Consider the following 21,727-nt stretch of genomic DNA (forward strand, 5'->3'; position numbering starts at 1 on the left):
TCTTAATACCGTAACTTAGTTAATAAGCCTATATTTCAATACTTATAAACAGTACCAGTCAAAAGTTTGGACACCTACTCATTATTATTATTTTTTTTTGAAAACTATTTTCTACATTGTAGAATATTAGTGAAGACATCACAACTATGAAATAACACATATGGAATCATGTAGTAACCAATAAAGTGTTAAACATATCAAAATATTTGAGATTCTTAAAAGTAGCCACCCTTTGCCTTGATGACAGCTTTGCATACTCTTGGCATTCTCTTAACCAGCTTCATGAGGTAGTCACCTGGAATGCATTTCAGTTAACGTCTTATGGCTGCAGGGGCAGCATTGAGTAGCTTGGATGAAAAGGTGCCCATTGTAAACGGCCAGCTCCTCAGTCTCAGTTGCTAATATATGCATATTATTAGTAGTATTGGATAGAAAACACTCTAAAGTTTCCAAAACTGTCAATATTGTCTGTGAGTATAACAGAACTGATATTGCAGGCGAAACCCTGAGGAATATCAAACCAGGAAGTGGCTTCTATTTTGGGAACTCTATGTTCCATAGCCTCTCTTTGCTCCATTTAAAGGGATATCAACCAGATTCCTTTTCCTATCGCTTCCTCAAGATGTCAGTCTTCAGACATAGTTTCAGGCTTTTATTTTGAAAAACGAGCCAGAAAGATGACATCGCGCCAAGTGGTCGCATGAGTTTTGCTCGCGCAACAGAGTTTGGACAGCCATTGCTTTCCCCTCTCCTACTGATAGACATTTGCGGTTGATATACACTGCTCAAAAAAATCAAGGGAACACTTAAACAACACAATGTAACTCCAAGTCAATCACACTTCTGTGAAATCAAACTGTCCACTTAGGAAGCAACACTGATTGACAATACATTTCACATGCTGTTGTGCAAATGGAATAGACAACAGGTGGAAATTATAGGCATTTAGCAAGACACCCCCAATAAAAGAGTTGTTCTGCAGGTGGGGACCACAGACCACTTATCAGTTCCTATGCTTCCTGGATGATGTTTTGGTCACTTTTGAATGCTGGCGGTGTTTTCACTCTAGTGGTAGCATGAGACGGAGTCTACAACCCACACAAGTGGCTCAGGTAGTGCAGCTCATCCAGGATGGCACATCAATGCGAGCTGTGGCAAGAAGGTTTGCTGTGTCTGTCAGCGTAGTGTCCAGAGCGTGGAGGCGCTACCAGGAGACAGGCCAGTACATCAGGAGACGTGGAGGAGGCCGTAGGAGGGCAACAACCCAGCAGCAGGACCGCTACCTCCGCCTTTGTGCAAGGAGGAACAGGAGGAGCACTGCCAGAGCCCTGCAAAAGGACCTCCGGCAGGCCACAAATGTGCATGTGTCTGCTCAAACGGTCAGAAACAGAATCCATGAGGGTGGTATGAAGGCCTGACATCCACAGGTGGGGGTTGTGCTTACAGCCCAACACCGTGCAGGACGTTTGGCATTTGCCAGAGAACACCAAGATTGGCAAATTCGCCACTGGCGCCCTGTGCTCTTCACAGATGTGCTCAGTGTGAACCTGCTTTCATGTGACAGACGTGACAGTCTGGAGAACGTTCTGCTGCCTGCAACATCTTCCAGCATGACCGGTTTGGCGATGGGTCAGTCATGGTGTGGGGTGGCATTTATTTGGGGGGCCGCACAGCCCTCCATGTGCTCGCCAGAGGTAGCCTGACTGCCATTAGGTACCGAGATACGATCCTCAGACCCCTTGTGAGACCATATGCTGGTGCGGTTGGCCCTGGGTTCCTCCTAATGCAAGACAATGCTAGACCTCATGTGGCTGGAGTGTGTCAGCAGTTCCTGCAAGAGGAAGGCATTGATGCTATGGACTGGCCCGCCTGTTCCCCAGACCTGAATCCAATTGAGCACATCTGGGGACATCATGTCTCGCTCCATCCACCAACGCCACGTTGCACCACAGACTGTCCAGGAGTTGGCGGATGCTTTAGTCCAGGTCTGGGAGGAGATCCCTCAGAAGACCGTCCGCCACCTCATCATGGGCATGCCCAGGCATTGTAGGGAGGTCATACAGGCACGTGGAGGCCACACAAACCACTGAGCCTCATTTTGACTTGTTTTAAGGACATTACATCAAAGTTGGATCAGCCTGTAGTGTGGTTTTCCACTTTAATTTTGAGTGTGACTCCAAATCCAGACCTCCATGGGTTGATAAATTTGATTTCCATTGATCATTTTTGTGTGATTTTGTTGTCAGCACATTCAACTATGTAAAGAAAAGTATTTAATAACAATATTTCATTCATTCAGATCTAGGATGTGTTATTTTAGTGTTCCCTTTATTTTTTTGAGCAGTGTATTATCGATTATATATTTTAAAAACAACCTGAGGATTGATTATAAAAAAATTGACATGTTTCTGTGGACATTACGGAAACTATTCGGAATTTGTCTGCGTTGTCGTGACAGCTCTTTCCTGTGGATTTCTGAACATAACGCACCAAACAAACAGAGGTATTTTGGATATAAAAATAATCTTTATCGAACAAAAGGAACATTTGTTGTGTAACTGGGAGTCTCGTGAGTGAAGATCATCAAAGGTAAACTATTAATTTGATTGCTTTTCTGATTTTCGTGACCAAGCTACTTGATGCTAAGTGTACTTATTGTTTTGTCATGCGATCGATACATTTACACAAATGCTTGGATTGCTTTCGCTGTAAAGCATAATTTCAAAATCTGACACGACTGGTGGATTAACAAAAGGCTAAACTGTGTTTTCCTATATTGCACTTGTGATTTCATGAATATAAATATTTGTAGTAATATTCATTGAATGTAGCGCAATTCAATTCAGCGGTTGTTGATGACAATTATCCCGTTAACTTGTTATGGCTGCAATCCCGTTAACAGGTGTGCCTTACATTTAATTTATAGAATTTCTTTCCTTCTTGCATTTGAGCCAATCGGTTGTCTTGTGAGAAGGTAGGGGATGGTATACAGGAGATGGCCCCATTTGGTAAAAGACCAAGTCCATATTATGGCAAGAAGAGCTCAAATAAGCAAAGAGAAATGACACTCCATTACTTTAAGACATGAAGGTCAGTCAATCTGGAACATTTCAAGAACTTTGAAAGTTTCTTCAAGTGCGGTCAGAGAAATCATATTGTAATCTGACAGCACACACAATATGTATGCAGCGCATGTTCCTTACCTTCTTTTTCTTCATCTCCAGTTTTATCCACAACTAGTCAAATGTTTTCCAAGCATCTGACTTCTCCTTTACCTCGAGCAACCAGTGAAGTTCTCCTATTGGTCAAGTGCATGTGATGCATACATGCGTCACATAAAGGGTTGAGGGAATAGGGAATGTTTTTCCAAAATGAATGAGGGATTTCAGTAACAGAACTTTTCCGTCAGAAATGGCTATAATTGCAGTGCTTTCGGGAAAGTATTCAGAGCCTTTGACTTTTTCCAGATTTTTTTTACGGTACAGCCTTATTCTAAAATGTATTGTTTTTTCCCCCTCATCTACACACAATACCCCATAATGACAAAGCAAAAACTTAGAGATAAAAAAACGGAAATGTCACATTTACATAAGTATTCAGACCCTTTACTCAGTACTTTGTTGAAGGACCTTTGGCAGCAATTACAGTCTCGAGTCCTCTTGGGTATGACGCGACAAACTTGGCACACCTGTATTTAGGGAGTTTCTCCCATCCTCTCAAGCTCTGTCAGGTTAGATGGGGAGTGTCGCTGCACATCTATTTTCAAGTTTCTCCAGAGATGTTCAAGTCTGGGCCATTAGATCATTTGGAGACTTGTCCCGAAGCAAGTCCTGCATTGTCTTGGCTGTGTGTTTAGGGTCGTTGTCCTGTTGGAAGGTGAACCTTTTCCCCAGTCTGAAGCCCTGAGCGCTCTGTAGCAGGTTTTCATCAAGGATCTCTCTGCTTTGCTCCGTTCATCTTTCCCTCAATCCTGATTAGTCTCCCATTCCTTGCCGCTGTAAAACAACCCCACAGCATGATGCTGCCACTACCCCGTTTCATCGTAGGGATGGTGGCAGGTTTCCTTCAGACATGACGCTTGGCATTCAGGCCAAAGAGTTCAATCTTGGTTTCATCAGACCAGAGAATCTTTAGGTGCCTTTTGGCAAACTTTTACTGAGGAGTGTCTACCGTCTGCACACACTACAAAAGGCCTGATTGGTGGAGTGCTGCAGAGATGGTTGTCCTTCTGGAAGGTTCTCCCATCTCGACAGAGGAACTCTGGAACTCTGTCAGAGTGACCATCGGGTTCTTGGTCACCTTCCCGACCAAGGTCCTTCTCCCCCGATTGCTCAGTTTGGCCTGGCGGCTAGATCTAGAAAGAGTATTAGTGATTCCAAACTACTTGCATTTAAGAATGATGGAGGCCACTGTGTTCTTGGGGATCTTCAATGCTGCATAAATGTTTTGGTACCTTTCCCCAGATCTGTGCCTCAGCACAATCCTATATTGGAGCTCTACGGACAATTCCTTCGACCTTATGGCTTGGTTTTCCCCCTGACATGCACTGTCAACTTTGGGACCAAAATAGACAGGTGTGTGCCTTTCCAAATCTTGTCCAATCAATTGAATTTACCACAGGTGGACTTACAGATAAAGATACAGTTACAGATAAACATTTCAGGGATGATCATTGGAAGCAACCTTAGCTCAATTTCGAGTCTCATAGCAAAGGGTCTGAATATTTTCTTTATTTTTGTAAAAACCTGTTTTGTCATTATGAGGTATTATTGTATGTAGATTTTAGAATAAGCCAGTAACATAACAAAATGTGGAGAAAGAGTCTGAATACTTTCCGAATGCACTATATGCTAATTAGCCAGTTTTACTAGTTGACAAGTATGTACTGTATAGATGTAGTGGAGAAAGAGGCCACAAAGAGTGCGAGGAGTGTCCATTATGCATCAACAGATTACTTATGTTGCTTGTGTAGCTCTGAAACGTGGTCTTGATGGCTCAGTTGGTTGAAATAAAATACTGGGAACACCAAACTGCTGTGTGACTGTCTACATTAATTAATTTGAAATGCAACCATAATAGAATGATCATAGGAGACACAAAGCTATGTGAATCTGAGTATGATCCTCTTAAAAAAAATAAACTCTTCCCTTCAATTTCTAGCACGACCTCCTAAGAACAATGTGATACAAAGCCACACTGAGCAGCACAGCAGGCCAATTTGATAAATCCCCAACTAATAAAAATTTCTAAAATCCTGTTTTTGCTTTGTCATTATGGAGTATTGTGTGTAGATTGAGGGCATTTATTTTATTTAATCCTTTAGAATAAGTCTAACGTTATAAAAGGGAAGGAGTGTAAATACTTTCTGATTGCACTGTATGTTGCAGTTTCAGCAACATGGATGATAAACTGTGCCGCAAGTCTGAGCACAGTCAAATCAATTACGGTCAGACTCCCTCTAATAATTTGTGTCTTAATTATTTCATCAAAACGTGCGCTTTATGATGACAAAGAGCATTGTGTTGAACACTGCGATTTTTACAGTCAGAATCGCAGAATGGTGAACTTACTAAATGACGAGTTGACTGTGATATTAGGTTGCTTCTTGTGTAAATATTTTCAGTCTGGATTTTAATGATTTGTATTTGGTCTACCTATATTTTTTATTTTGGGTTGGGGACAGCGCTAATATTTAGACATTTATTTTCTGGCCAGACACTGGCTCAAAATGACAAAAGTTGAAGTGTCTCTTGATGTTGGTGTATTTACCCATGTTGCATTGTGTACCAGGCAGCAGGAGGCAGTGGGAATTTCAGCTGGTCCTCCTCTAACCTAGCCGTTGCCACAGTGACAGTCAAAGGAGTGATGACGACCGTCAGTGACATCGGCGTCAGTGTGGTGTACGCCCATGATGTACGCAACCCAATGCACTATGGCGCGATGAAGGTGAGACAGTGTGTGTGTATATATCGATAGCCCCCCACTCTTCATTTTACAGAATAACCTCTTTACATGTCTTACGTCTTTTTGAACTGACATTAAAACTGTACTGGTCAATTAAAATAATTAAACGAGTCCATTGAAAGATTTAACAAGAACTGTTACCATTGTCTGAACTTCATTTCACTGCCCAACTATCCCCCATCCCCAGGTGTATGTGGTAGAGCCGGTGGGGATGGACTTCTCTCCCTGCCCGGTGGAGGCCCGTGTGGGGCTGGTCCTGGAGCTGCCCCTCCGGATCTTTGGCTTGCTAGGGGAGGGGGGAAAGTGGGGAGTGGAGCAGCGGGTGATGCTGAGTGACTGCAGTCACTTTGACCTGCAGGTGGAGGAGGAGACCCAGGGAGTGTTCCAGCTGCTGGAGGGTGAGGCATCCCCCCATACTCTGCTCATAAAAACCTGCAGTTTAAAACCCTGACAATACTTTACCTAGCTTGGGGGCAGAGCCTTCAAAAAGACCCTCTGTAGTGTTCAACTTTTATGTCCTTCTCAGATTGGCAATACGGTTTTAATTTCCCTTGATCCACAGAGGAGCATAAGATCTACCACTTAGATTTGATTACTAGCCTTGGATTTGAAGCATCTTATTGTTGTTGTGTCTGTGTTGAGTAAGATGTGTATGAAAACAGGTAGACTTTGTTGTCCTCTAGGGCCAGGATTGCAGCCGTATGTCTCTGTCTGTCTCTCTCCCTTCCTACAGGTGTTAGACTTCAGTGCAGCTTTTGACATTATTGATTATGGTCTACTGCTGGAAAAACGTATGTGTTATGGCGTTACACCCCTTGCTATAATGTGGATAAAGAGTTAATGGAAGCCTATCAAATATAATTCAGTTAGAATCAGGAATTCCCCAGGGTAGATGTTTTGGCCCCTTGCTTTTACTTATTTTTTATTAATGACATGCCACTGACTTTGAGTAAAGCCAGAGTTTCTATGCATACGGATGACTCAACACTATACACGTCAGCTAATATAGCGACTGAAATGACTGCAACACTCAACAAAGAGCTGCAGTTAGTTTCGGAGTGGATGGCAAGGAGTAAGTTTTCCCTAAATATTTCTAAAACTAAAAGTAATGTTTGAGGAACAAAACACTCACTAAACCCTAAACCTCAACTAAATCTTGTAATAAATAATACATAACTGTCATGGTCAAAACATATTGATGCAGTAGTAGCTAAAATGGGAAGAATAAATAAATAAAACGATGCTCTGCCTTAACAAAACTATCAACAAGACAGGTCCTGCAGGCCCTAGTTTTGTCGCACCTTGACTACTGTTCAGTCATGTGGTCAGGTGCTACAATAAAGGAATATTGCAATTGACTCAGAACAGGGCAGCACGGCTGGCTCTTGAATGTACATGGAGAGCTAACATTAATATTATGTATGTCAATCTTCTGGCTGAAAGTGGAGGAGAGATTGACATCACTACTTTTATTCAATGCACCGAGCTGTCTGTCTAAACTACTGGCACACAGCTCGGACACCCATGCATACCCCATAATACATGCCACAAGAGGTCTCTTCACAGTCCCCAAGTCCAGAACAGACTATGGGAGGCACACAGTACTACATTGAACTCTATTCCACATCAAGTAGCTGACGCAAACAGTCAAATTAGATTTAAAAATCAGATAAAAAAATACCTTATGGGACAGCAGGGACTGTGCAGCAACACAAACATTGGCACAGACACATGCATGCATACGCACACACTTACGCAATAACATACACACTATACATACACATGGATTTAGTCATGTACAGTGCCTTGCGAAAGTATTCGCCCCCCTTGAACTTTGCGACCTTTTGCCACATTTCAGGCTTCAAACATAAAGATATAAAACTGTATTTTTTGTGAAGAATCAACAACAAGTGGGACACAATCATGAAGTGGAACGACATTTATTGGATATTTCAAACTTTTTTAACAAATCAAAAACTGAAAAATTGGGCGTGCAAAATTATTCAGCCCCTTTACTTTCAGTGCAGCAAACTCTCTCCAGAAGTTCAGTGAGGATCTCTGAATGATCCAATGTTGACCTAAATGACTAATGATGATAAATACAATCCACCTGTGTGTAATCAAGTCTCCGTATAAATGCACCTGCACTGTGATAGTCTCAGAGGTCCGTTAAAAGCGCAGAGAGCATCATGAAGAACAAGGAACACACCAGGCAGGTCCGAGATACTGTTGTGAAGAAGTTTAAAGCCGGATTTTGATACAAAAAGATTTCCCAAGCTTTAAACATCCCAAGGAGCACTGTGCACGCGATAATATTGAAATGGAAGGAGTATCAGACCACTGCAAATCTACCAAGACCTGGCCGTCCCTCTAAACTTTCAGCTCATACAAGGAGAAGACTGATCAGAGATGCAGCCAAGAGGCCCATGATCACTCTGGATGAACTGCAGAGATCTACAGCTGAGGTGGGAGACTCTGTCCATAGGACAACAATCAGTCGTATATTGCACAAATCTGGCCTTTATGGAAGAGTGGCAAGAAGAAAGCCATTTCTTAAAGATATCCATAAAAAGTGTTGTTCAAAGTTTGCCACAAGCTATTGGGAGACACACCAAACATGTGGAAGAAGGTGCTCTGGTCAGATGAAACCAAAATTGAACTTTTTGGCAACAATGCAAAACGTTATGTTTGGCGTAAAAGCAACACAGCTCATCACCTTCAACACACCATCCCCACTGTCAAACATGGTGGTGGCAGCATCATGGTTTGGGCCTGCTTTTCTTCAGCAGGGACAGGGAAGATGGTTAAAATTAATGGGAAGATGGATGGAGCCAAATACAGGACCATTCTGGAAGAAAACCTGATGGAGTCTGCAAAAGACCTGAGACTGGGATGGAGATTTTGTCTTCCAACAAGACAATGATCCAAAACATAAAGCAAAATCTACAATGGAATGGTTCAAAAATAAACAATACCAGGTGTTAGAATGGTCAAGTCAAAGTCCAGACCTGAATCCAATCGAGAATCTGTGGAAAGAACTGAAAACTGCTGTTCACAAATGCTCCCCATCCAACCTCACTGAGCTCGAGCTGTTTTGCAAGGAGGAATGGGAAAAAATTTCTGTCTCTCGATGTGCAAAACTGATAGACATACCCCAAGCGACTTACAGCTGTAATCTGTAAGTAAAAGTATTAAAAGTATTAACTTAAGGGGGAATGAATAATTTTGCTCGCCCAATTTTTCAGTTTTTGATTTGTTAAAAAAGTTTGAAATATCCAATAAATGTCGTTCCACTTCATGATTGTGTCCCACTAGTTGTTGATTCTTCACAAAAAATACAGTTTTATATCTTTATGTTTGAAGCCTGAAATGTGGCAAAAGGTCGCAAAGTTCAAGGGGGCCGAATACTTTCGCAAGGCACTGTAGGGGCCTGAGGGCACACTGTGCTGTGAATGTATTGTAATGTTTTAAAATGGTATAAATTGCCTTAATTTTGCTGGACCCCAGGAAGAGTAGCTGCTGCCTCTGCAGCAGCTAATGAGGATCTGTAATAAATACAAATCCAAATACAGGTAGGCTGGCTCCAGGGCAGGACCACTGCAGTGGGGTACGGGCCCAGGCTCTTGCTCCAGGATACACAACCCTGACGGTCAGCTACACCCACGGCAACGTCCACCTCAGCACCAAGATCACCATTGCTGCCTACCCACCACTCAGAGTGAGTCCATGCCCCCCCCTACCTGTACCTTAAGGCATGACCTATTCACACACGTTCATTTCATATTGGTTTACTTCAACCTCTTCCCCGGGTAAAGCACAAAAAGAGACTTGAGATTGAAGTTGTTTTGTATCTTTGTGTTGTTTTGTAAAGCTTGTTTTTAACCCCTGAACCTACCCCTGTACCTACACACACTGATGAGTTGTCCTTTACCTGTGCTCTTTGTTGTGATGATCTCAAATCTGCTCAGTGATCTTCAGTCACTACTCTCCCAGCCAACTCTCACCAGAGCAGAAAAGCCAACCTCTTAATTAGCAGAAGATTGGGACACGCACACACTTGCGCTAAAGCCTGTCGCATGCTTCCCAGTCGGAACAGTTTGCCGAAATGTTGTGATTTTTTGGGGTTCATTTTGGTGTTAGGCAGGATTGTTTTTTTTAGCTGTTTACACACCCAACATTTTCTTAAGGGAAGTCTAAGTTCAGTAGCAGCGTATGTGATGAGTCAAAACGTTTGTGCAAAAAGGGTCAATTGCAGATAGTCCGGGTAGCTATTTGGTTAACTATTTAACTAACTATTTAGCAGTCATGGGTTGGGGGTTGGGGCTGTTCAGAGTCCTGTTGGTTCCAAACTTGGCGTATCGGTACCGTTTGCCATGTAGAGAGAGCAGTCTATGGCTGGAGTCTGACAATTTTTAGTGTCTTCCTCTCGGCCCCAGTGATGTAAGCCCCTTCGTCGGTGATTGGTCAACGGTACTACTCATAGTAGGAGTGGGAACTATGGATGGGATTCTTCAATGAAGTGTTTGTCATTCACTTACTGCACCAAACATCTTAGTAAGATGTAAAATTATGAGACTATGACCTCCTCTGCAAAAACACTACAGATTTTGTTTATTTATCTTAGATGAATTCTGACTAATTTCAGGAAGTGTATGTTGTTGCTATGGCGTCTCAAGATGGACAAACAGTAATATTACCGTAATATCTCATTTTTCAATCGAAGGTCTTTTAAGGGATTATGCGAGGCACAGACGTACGCTTAGCTGCTTGGAGCAAACCGAACCAGTATGCGGGCGCCTTTCAACACCCAGACACACACACACACACTTTTTTCTCTGCGATCAGGGCAGAAGTGCAAGGATCAGCTAGTGTTCAATTACCTCCTGGGTTTCGTCAGTGTTTTGTGCATTTTAATTATGCCCTCATGCACTCAATACACTGATTTGTTTTCTCTCTTGCTGCTTTGGCTCAAGTACTTCACTGTAATGGAATTGATGTCAACTCGGCCCATAGAATGGACAATTTATGTAAAGCAGAGAGGCATCTCCATTCCCATGCATGGATCATTTTGTCATGCATCCTCTCTTCCATGACCATGGGTTTTCATCCCATTAACCCAAGTGCATGGTAAGACGGTGCTCTTTGGTACATTACCAGGACATTTTTATTTTAGGAGGTTAAGATAAGCTTCTAATGAGTGAGCCAGATTTGTCGTTTCTCTTACTCTGAGAAGGAATCTGGGAGTTTACGCTCCCTTCAAATAGCTACTGTAGCATTTACCTTACCAACCTATTACCACGTTGTCTGTCTGTCTTCCTGCTTGACCTAGTTTGGCTGTCTGACTTGAACTCAGTCATGTGTTATTTACTCATTGAAAAACCTCCTGAAGTTGAACCATTTAGGATTAGCAGTCAAACCTGAGAGCTTTATCCAGAAAACATCTAACAAAAAATAAGCAGTAAATGTTCATCAAATATAATTTTACTCTACAAAATATAGTATGCCACTTCTCCATTCACTAACCTGTACATGCTCTACATGTTGTCATGTGCAGGCTGTGGACCCTGCCTCTGTTGCCTTGGTGACCCTGGGCTCCTCTAAGGACATGCTTTTTGAGGGCGGACCCAAGCCCTGGGTCCTAGAACCCTCCAAGTTCTTCCGGAACCTAAAGGCTGAGGATGAGAACAGTGTTAGCCTGGCTCTGACCGGGCCCACCTCCCGCAGCTACCTCCGACACTGGGTCAGAGCAACCTGTAGAGCCCTGGGAGAACAGGTGAGGAAATTGGCTTTTCCTTGTTTGGCACTTACTGAATATGGCCCTAGGCTTTGAAAAACGTTCTAGCTCCTTAAGATACACTGTAGATGAAATGCTTTGTTACAAACGGTAATACGTCTTATGAACAGGTAATAAGCGTGTTATAACTACCTCTCCAGGTATTGGCACTTACTGTGGGGAACCAGCCTAGTTTGACCAATCCCTATCCTGCGGTGGAGCCAGCAGTGGTGATGTTCGTGTGTGCCCCTCCCTCTCGCCTCACCTTGGTCCCTGTGTACACAAGTCCCCAACTGGACCTTACCTGCCCTCTGCTGCAGCAGAACAAACAACTGGTGAGAAAAATAAAAGGGCAGTGTTTACACAGCACACATTCAAACACACTTGGCACAGGAGCTGGCTACACAAAAAAAGGCGGCTGGCAACAGTAAACATGTCGTCGTCCCTCACGAATGATGCATTAAGTGATCTATGGCAAGACGCATCATTCACCCAAGTGGAGTAAAAATTGGGCCAGTGGTTGCTCAGATATCGTGTGGGTTAGCCAGACTCATATCCCTGAGTCAAATGGATCAAGTGATCTAAACATGTGCCTGTTAGAGCACCACATGAGGTCGATATGAATATTCTTGCATATGTTGAGTCTTGACAGTGTTTGCAACATGTGTACCAAAAGTGGTTACAATACAAATATTCTTGACAGATTTTTATATGCATTTTTGTTCCAGACCACGTAAATGTTTTATTGGTCAATAGTGGACATGTTGTTTTAGGTACTAGTCTGGAAAATGTTGACCTTTGTCCATAGATGCCACACATCAAATGTAGTACAGATCGGTCATTCGGTGTCAGAAGAGTAGCGTGTTTTTCACAAAATTCTAAATGGTGGAAAATCCATCATGGCAACCTTATGGGTCCCTGAGGCAAATTTTGTTCCTTGTAAGGAGAGACTTGCGTACCAAATTACTTGACTTAGGTCATGGGCGGCAGGTAGCCTCGTGGTTAGAGCGTTGGACTAGTAACCGGAAGGTTGCAAGATCAAATCCCCAAGCTGACAACATCTGTCGTTCTGCCTCTGAACAAGGCAGTTAACCCACTGTTCCTAGGTCGTCATTGAAAATAAGAATTCGTTCTTAACTGACTTGCCTAGTTAAATAAAGGTAAAATAAATTAAAATTAAGACTGGGTGAGGGGCGTGACCTCTCAAAGTTTGCTTTTTCAGCGCCACCATCTGGCCAATCAGTGTCCTTTTGTAAATTCCTGATCACCATGGCAAGACGCATCATTCACGATGTTTCTTCAAAATCGGGCTAGTGCTGTTTTGAGCGATCGCGTGTGAGAACAAACATACTAACGGATGGAGACAGATCCACATTCCCCTCCCCAATTTCATTGTGGGGGACAACTAAAGAAATATGATCATGTCAAGTTTGTCATTCTGCCTTTCTTAATTGCACCTGGGGGGATACATAAAGTTGTATTGAATTGAATGTCTTTATCCCTGTCAGTTTAAATTAGAAAGAAATAGTGCGTTGGAAGAACTGTGTAACATTATTTGTTGCAGGTGCCTGTCTCAAACTACCGCAACCCTGTGCTGGACCTGGCTGCCTTTGACCAGCAAGGCAGGAAGTTTGACAACTTCAGCTCTCTGAGTATCGTCTGGGAGTCGACCAAGGTGTCCCTGGCCAGTATCGAACCCACCATGCCTATGGAGCTGGAATTACTGCAGGACAGCAACAAACAGAAGAAACTTCATGGTATAATTTTGATATTCCTCATGATGGTATCCTTGCTTGATTTTATTTGTATTCTTTGGTCTAATACCAGGTGAAACCAGGTATAATACCAGTTGTTTTTGAAGGCAATTTAAACAGTTTTGTCCAACAGAAATGTCCTCTTGTGTGTCAGGTCGTCAGACGGTCCTTGTCCACCACCAGTCTGGGACTGCTGCTGTCACAGTAACAGCTCTGAGTTACCAGGTCCCCCACCTCAAGGCTGCTAAGGTTCTCAGTCCGGTAAGACAGAAACACAACCTTTAGCAGAGAAACATCACACTTATCTTACGTAAGTAGACAAGCCACCATTTTGAGAGCCATTGTGAACATATGTGGGTTTTTCACTTCCTGTGACTGGCAGGCAGGATGCTGTTGGCTGAATGTGTGGTGGCCTGTGACCACAGAAAATAAACATTTCATCAGCTTAGAGGTTGCTATAGCAACACAAGGCATGAGAGCCAAAAGTCAGATATTCAAGAACTGTATAGATGTGACCCACCACCTGGATTCGGTCCTATGTAGTAAAATTTGACATTGGATGAGAGTAGAGAGACTGAGCTAGAAGACTGTATATCATACACTGCAGTTGAGGAACAATGGGGAAATAATTCTGCCTGGGAAGTTGATACACTTGTAACCCCACTTTTGAGAAAATGGCCCCTGAATGTTTTGCTACACATACCAGAGAGCTCTAATTTGTCTACACATATTTAGCAATGTTCACACCCTCTTAAGCCTTAGCCCCACCCATCTATTTTAAGGATTCACAGTGTGAAAGTAGTAGCAAAAAGTAGTAGTAAAAATGCATTTGATCTCGTCCTTGGCCTATATCCTAATCGCACTTTGATGCATGTCATGTTCTTCACATTACCGTCTCTGGTAAACACACACTATATCAAATAAAATCTAGGTTTATTTGTTACATGCACAGGATACAGAAGGTGTAAACGGTACAGGGAAATTGTTACTTGCATAGTGGAGTCTTTTGTTTAGACATCTAGCTAGCTAAACAATGAACTATAATCTGAAATCTAATGCCGTGTTCAAAAGTACTGGGAAATCGGAAATATCTGACTTCCGACTTCAGTGCGTTCAACTGGGAACTCGGGGAAAAAAATATCTCCAACTGGGAAAACATTTATTTGAATGGTCACTCAACTGGAAATTCCAACTCGAGCCTCTTTCTAGAGCTCCGACTTTCCGGCCTGAAAATCACTGAAGTGATGATTTGACCTTGTATTTTTCGGATTTCCCAGGTATTTTGAACATGGCAATACTACCATGCATGGCTCTGCAGGTAGTAAAAGCTAACCAACTAGGTTCAATGTTAGCTAGCTAGCTAACATTAGGCTTTAACTAGAAATGCAAATGGTTTCAGAGATACAAATACTATTACTACACAGATCGTACACGTAACATTAGCTAGCGAGCCAGCTAGCTAACAGTACGCATTAACTTGCAATGAAAACGACTTTCTGACAGAATTAGAAACTTATAATATCTGAAAATGTAGCTAGACTTACCCGGATACATGGATGAACACTTCTCCCTCTCTGTAATGGATGTGAGGATTGCCCTTAGTTTGAAGATGTAATCCGGAAGCCAGTGTTTTATACAACAGTCTTCTTTCTGTGTTCTCTTTTTGAACTCTCTCCGCATTTGGCAGTCATCTCTCTGCTTCCACCGGGCCTTACACTGATTTCAAAACTCATTCAACTTCTTCTGTGACAACGACACCGTTTCTTCCCAACCATTGTCATCAGAAGACTCTACCATGTCTGGTTCAATTCAAATGTTTTTACCTAAATCAGGGATTTCCTCATTGTCTGATTCATTTTCAGAGTCAGCATGGCACAATCATCCTCTAGAAAGTAGTCCAATCGTAACTTTTTCCCACTTTGTAGAGGGCACTATTACCTTCAGGGCAGCAATGTTGAGAGAAGTAGAAAAAACATTTTCAGTTCTTCATGATATCTTTCAAAAAACGCTGCAGGTAGAAAGGATTATCCTCACATACTGAGCAGCTCATGTTACAGACAGAAGCATGCTACTTGTCCAGCCCATCCATTATCTCAACCAATCATGGCTAGCGGGAAGGTTCCTGTATTTTTCCATGGCTAAACCAACCCTCAATGTAACCATTTCATTAATATTTACAGATACAAGTTTGTTATTAAGGCACATGAAAGTTTACGTGTTCCCGAAGGCATTTCTGCAACAACAACAAAAAAACATTTTATGGAGAAAAAAAAACATGTTCAAATGCCTCTCCTGTGAAGTAGTGACGTGCGACATAGGCCTAGTTTCTTGAAACGGGTCACAAATACTAAAGTACAGCATTTAGTTTTGCCATTGATACTAAGACTTCCCCTATGATTTCACTTGACCTTAACCACAGAACTCAACTGTTTAAGAACACCGCCATGTAGGGTAATCTCATCTTGGTGTCACTCTGACACCTGTAACCATGGCACCCATCCTGTTTTATCTCACCCTCTTTCTGGCAGTTTGACCCTCTGACCCCTGTCTCAGCCACTCTGGAACTCCTATTGGTGGAAGATGTAACCGTCAGTCCTGAAGCTGTCACCATATACAACCACCCTGACGTGCGGGTAAGAACTGGAGCCTGTGTGAAATGTTAAGTAGTGTTGCAGATAAAAAATGTATGGCATAGAGCTGACAGAATACAATGCGACCCATCCTTCAATGTCGCTGTCAAAGGTAATATCTGCTTCATGTATCCCATTTCTATGGTCCTCCAGTCTTCCCTCACTGGGCACCACTAGCTGCCATGTTAACCCCCTCATTCAGTCTCCCTCTGTATCACTGACTGCTCCCAGATCCCAACTAGCTGATAGCACTGGATTATGATGCCTTGAAATTAGAGCTGGGATTATAAACTGAAAAAAATGATAGACTCCGACCACTTATTGTGGACATTTTGCTGATATCGTTCATTATAATAAATAACCTATAAGGCCCTACTAGAGAAATGTGAAGTTTGAAATGAAATAAGTTTGCTAATATGGTTGATTGTTGGTTGGACAATTGATAGCTACAACATTGAAAGTAGTAGTAGGAGTTATTTCTTTTTTTTAAAACTTTGCTGCACATTAATGTTCTAAACTTATCGTTCAATTTATTGTGATATGGATTTTTTTCTATATTGCCCATCTCTACTTGAAATATTACACACAGGTGGCCCACTCAGCATGGCTAATAAGTTCTGCTGCATGGATTCTCATTATAATTACAAATTATTACTCGTGGCCCATGATGTGAAAAACATGTACCTTTCAGCTGATATTGTGATGGGCCTTGACTGCTTCTTTGTCATCATGTCCATTGTGGTGTCATGCTTTCATCCATGGCTTCTCCTGTTGTGTATCCTGCAGGCTGACCTAGCCCTGAGGGAGGGCTCTGGGTATTTCTTTGTCAACACCAGTGTTGGAGGGATAGCAGATGTGGTATACCAGGAGGCCCAGGGATCTGCTGAGGTGAGGAGAATCACAGAACACTCAGAATGACAATGCTGCTGAGCCTACCACTCTCTTTTGAGTGTACTTTTTATAGGGTTAGCACACCATGGTTAAATATATGTATGATGATGTGTTCTATACCTGTCTTAGTTCCAACACCTCCCTTGGCCCATTATCATCCTACTTTCTAACAATATTGTAACTGACGTGATGCTCTGAATGCCGAATTGATGAAACATCCGTGTGCCTTGGGAAAGGTTGTAACATAAAATGAAAACGTCATATAAACCCTTTCATCACTGTGGCCTCTCCATGTGCTCTAGGTGGTTCCAGTCCAGCCGGGGACAGTGCAGGTGATGGTTCATGACCTCTGCCTGGCCTTCCCAGCCCCTGCTACAGCTACGGTCCACATCTCAGACATACTGGAGGTTTATGTCCGAGTGGTTGACAAGGTCAGTGGCCAGCCTCAATACTTTATCCTGCAGGGCAGAGACCCAAAGGCTGTGTATCACTGGTTTTCTGAATGTTGGTCGATCCTCTCATGGCAATAAAGTCAATTTGAATTTGAGTGTAGCTGCTTGTATACTTAGTAAAAAAAAATATATATATATATATGCAATGCCCAAAATAGTGCTCGTCATATTAAAAAAACATTAACTGGTTTCTTGCAGGTGGAGATTGGTAAATCTGTGAAAGCCCATGTCAGGGTTTTGGATGACAACAAGAAGCCCTTTTTGGCCAAATATTTCCGCTTTTTGAATCTGAAACTCAGTGCAGCATCCGGTATCATCTCTCTGCAGTAAGTTACTGTTACATTAATGAATCATAGAAGTATAAAGTTTTGTTCTTAGAGCAGATATGATTACATGCAGACAATCACATTGCCATGGTCTGTGTCACTGGGAATGGAGAAACGGATAGGAATTACTCCTGCATGCACGTCGGCATGTACAGTGCCTTGCGAAAGTATTCGGCCCCCTTGAACTTTGCAACCTTTTGCCACAGTTCAGGCTTCAAACATAAAGATATAAAACTGTATTTTTTTGTGAATAATCAACAACAAGTGGGACACAATCATGAAGTGGAACGACATTTATTGGATATTTCAAACTTTTTTAACAAATCAAAAACTGAAAAATTGGGCGTGCAAAATTATTCAGCCCCCTTAAGTTAATACTTTGTAGCGCCACCTTTTGCTGCGATTACAGCTGTAAGTCGCTTGGGGTATGTCTCTATCAGTTTTGCACATCGAGAGACTGAAATTTTTCCCCATTCCTCCTTGCAAAACAGCTGGAGCTCAGTGAGGTTGGATGGAGAGCATTTGTGAACAGCAGTTTTCAGTTCTTTCCACAGATTCTCGATTGGATTCAGGTCTGGACTTTGACTTGGCCATTCTAACACCTGGATATGTTTATTTTTGAACCATTCCATTGTAGATTTTGCTTTATGTTTTGGATCATTGTCTTGTTGGAAGACAAATCTCCGTCCCAGTCTCAGGTCTTTTGCAGACTCCATCAGGTTTTCTTCCAGAATGGTCCTGTATTTGGCTCCATCCATCTTCCCATCAATTTTAACCATCTTCCCTGTCCCTGCTGAAGAAAAGCAGGCCCAAACCATGATGCTGCCACCACCATGTTTGACAGTGGGGATGGTGTGTTCAGGGTGATGAGCTGTGTTGCTTTTACGCCAAACATAATGTTTTGCATTGTTGCCAAAAAGTTCAATTTTGGTTTCATCTGACCAGAGCACCTTCTTCCACATGTTTGGTGTGTCTCCCAGGTGGCTTGTGGCAAACTTTAAACAACACTTTTTATGGATATCTTTAAGAAATGGCTTTCTTCTTGCCACTCTTCCATAAAGGCCAGATTTGTGCAATATTTGACTGATTGTTGTCCTATGGACAGAGTCTCCCACCTCAGCTGTAGATCTCTGCAGTTCATCCAGAGTGATCATGGGCCTCTTGGCTGCATCTCTGATCAGTCTTCTCCTTGTATGAGTTGAAAGTTTAGAGGGACGGCCAGGTCTTGGTAGATTTGCAGTGGTCTGATACTCCTTCCATTTCAATATTATCGCTTGCACAGTGCTCCTTGGGATGTTTAAAGCTTGGGAAATCTTTTTGTATCCAAATCCGGCTTCACAACAGTATCTCGGACCTGCCTGGTGTGTTCCTTGTTCTTCATGATGCTCTCTGCGCTTTTAACGGACCTCTGAGACTATCACAGCGCAGGTGCATTTATACAGAGACTTGATTACACACAGGTGGATTGTATTTATCATCATTAGTCATTTAGGTCAACATTGGATCCTTCAGAGATCCTCACTGAACTTCTGGAGAGAGTTTGCTGCACTGAAAGTAAAGGGGCTGAATAATTTTGCACGCCCAATTTTTCAGTTTTTGATTTGTTAAAAAAGTTTGAAATATCCAATAAATGTCGTTCCACTTCATGATTGTGTCCCACTTGTTGTTGATTATTCACAAACAAATACAGTTTTATATCTTTATGTTTAACCTTTCTGATCTCCCCATCCCGGATCCGGGATCGTGAATACAGACTCAAGCTCATTACCATAACGCAACGTTAACTATTCATGAAAATCGCAAATGAAATGAAATAAATATGCTAGCTCTCAAGCTTAGCCTTTTGTTAACAACACTGTCATCTCAGATTTTCAAAATATGCTTCTCAACCATTGCAAAACAAGCATTTGTGTAACAGTATTGATGGCTAACGTAGCATTTAGCATTAGCATTCAGCTGGCAACATTTACACAAAAAAACAGAAAAGCATTCAAATAAAATCATTTACCTTTGAAGAACTTCAGATGTTTTCAATGAGGAGACTCTCAGATAGCAAATGTTCAGTTTTTCCTGAAAGATTATTTGTTTAGGACAAATCGCTCCGTTTTCTGCGTCACGTTTAGCTATGAAAAAACCCCTGTATCCAGGATTGTGTAAATCTATCAGCAAGCTCATTAGCATAACACAACGTTAACTATTTATGAAAATCGCAAATGAAATGAAATAAATATGCCATCTCTCAAGCTTAGCCTTTTGTAAACAACACTGTCATCTCAGATTTTCAAAATATGCTTCTCAACCATAGGAAAACAATCATTTGTGTAAAAGTAGCTAGCTAGCGTTAGCATTTCGCGTTAGCATTAGCGTTAGCATCCAGCACGCAACATTAACAAAAACATAAAAGCCTTCAAATAAAATCATTTACCTTTGAAGAACTTCTGATGTTTTCAATGAGGATACTCTCAGTTAGATAGCAGATGCTCAGTTTTTCCAAAAAGATTCCTTGTGTATTAGAAATAGCTCCGTTTTATACATCACATTTGGCTACCAAAAAAAATCCCCAAATTCAGTCCTCAAAACGCGAACTTTTTTCCAAATTAACTCCATAATATCGACTGAAAACATGGCAAACGTTGTTTAGAATCAATCATCAAGGTGTTTTTCACATATCTCTTCATTGATACATCGTTCTTGGACACATGCTTTCTCCCCTGAATCAAATGGTAAAGTAGAAGCAGCTGGCAATTGCGCACCGAATTCGACGCTGGACACCAGGCGGACACTTGGAAAATGTATTCTCTTATGGTCAATCTTCCAATGATATGCCTACAAATACGTCACAATGCTGCTAAGACCTTGGGCGAACGACAGAAAGTGTAGGCTCATTCGTTGCGCAATCACAGCCATATAAGGAGAGAATGGAAAACAGAGCTTCAGAAATTCTGCTAATTCCTGGGTGATGCATCATCTTGGTTTTGCCTGTAGAATGAGTTCTGGGGCACTTACAGACAAAATCTTTGCAGATTCTGAAACTTCAGAGTGTTTTCTTTCCAAAACTGTCAAGAATATGCATAGTCGAGCATCTTTTCGTGACAAAATATCGCGCTTAAAACGGGAACGTTTTTTATCCAAAAATGAAATAGCGCCCCTAGAGCTCTAACAGGTTAAAGCCTGAAATGTGGCAAAAGGTCGCAAAGTTCAAGGGGGCCGAATACTTTCGCAAGGCACTGTATATTTTGCCTACGTTTCAGTAAAGTAGACATTGAGTTCACAATTCATGTTGTGTTTTCCCCAGAGCACTTTCAGATCCCTCAGAGAAGGACACGGCAATCTTTCTGGTCAAAGGCTTAGCAATTGGACAGACCAGCGTGTCTGCTATGCTAGTAGACAAAACTGGAAGGAAGATTGCATCTGCTCCTCAGCAAATAGAGGTAGGAGGGTTTTCATGAGACTCACTGAAACATGTTGTCCAATGATGTTATATTATGTGTGTTGAAAGACACTCATTTTTGTTTTGGTCTTTCTAGGTGTTCCCACCATTCAAACTGATCCCCAGGAAAATGACTCTGATAATCGGAGCCATGATGCAGGTACATTGGATTGTGACATTTTCCGATTATTGTGGGAAGACTCTGGTCTCTGCCCCTGCTGTCCCCCACACTGATAAGACAGGATGTCCTGTTTAGAGAATCTCATTTTGTGAAAATAATTTGAATCACCATACGCTTTAAAATAGGCCTTTCCAGCTTACCCGTTGTGCAACTGTTCATTTGTGTTCTTTGCATTTGTGAAGCTCTCTACATGCTATTTAATATCTGAATATTAAGTAATTGTAAATACACACACCCTGTGAGTAACCTGTTGATTTAATCTCCAAATCTCTAGTGTTGATTATTCTAACAGACTGTGCATGATTTGATTGCCTTGACAAATGTAA

The 21,727-nt window shown here is 42.0% G+C and overlaps 1 protein-coding gene across 1 annotated transcript in view; it reads left to right on the forward strand.

Annotated features, from left to right (window-relative positions):
* The window catches only part of nup210 (nucleoporin 210), a 70,265-nt gene that overhangs the window by 20,022 nt on the left and 28,516 nt on the right, over positions 1-21,727 (forward strand). The window contains exons 12-24 of the mRNA XM_021615545.3: positions 5,791-5,946; positions 6,152-6,362; positions 9,537-9,682; positions 11,519-11,737; positions 11,899-12,072; positions 13,302-13,494; positions 13,646-13,752; positions 16,020-16,124; positions 16,908-17,009; positions 17,315-17,443; positions 17,663-17,790; positions 21,086-21,221; positions 21,318-21,380. Coding sequence (XP_021471220.3) covers positions 5,791-5,946; positions 6,152-6,362; positions 9,537-9,682; positions 11,519-11,737; positions 11,899-12,072; positions 13,302-13,494; positions 13,646-13,752; positions 16,020-16,124; positions 16,908-17,009; positions 17,315-17,443; positions 17,663-17,790; positions 21,086-21,221; positions 21,318-21,380 — 1,869 coding nt within the window. The remainder of the gene's footprint in view (positions 1-5,790; positions 5,947-6,151; positions 6,363-9,536; positions 9,683-11,518; positions 11,738-11,898; positions 12,073-13,301; positions 13,495-13,645; positions 13,753-16,019; positions 16,125-16,907; positions 17,010-17,314; positions 17,444-17,662; positions 17,791-21,085; positions 21,222-21,317; positions 21,381-21,727) is intronic.

Source organism: Oncorhynchus mykiss, chromosome 9, assembly GCF_057628025.1.
Source record: "Oncorhynchus mykiss isolate SJ-2025 chromosome 9, ASM5762802v1, whole genome shotgun sequence".
Classification (NCBI taxonomy): Eukaryota; Metazoa; Chordata; class Actinopteri; order Salmoniformes; family Salmonidae; genus Oncorhynchus; species Oncorhynchus mykiss.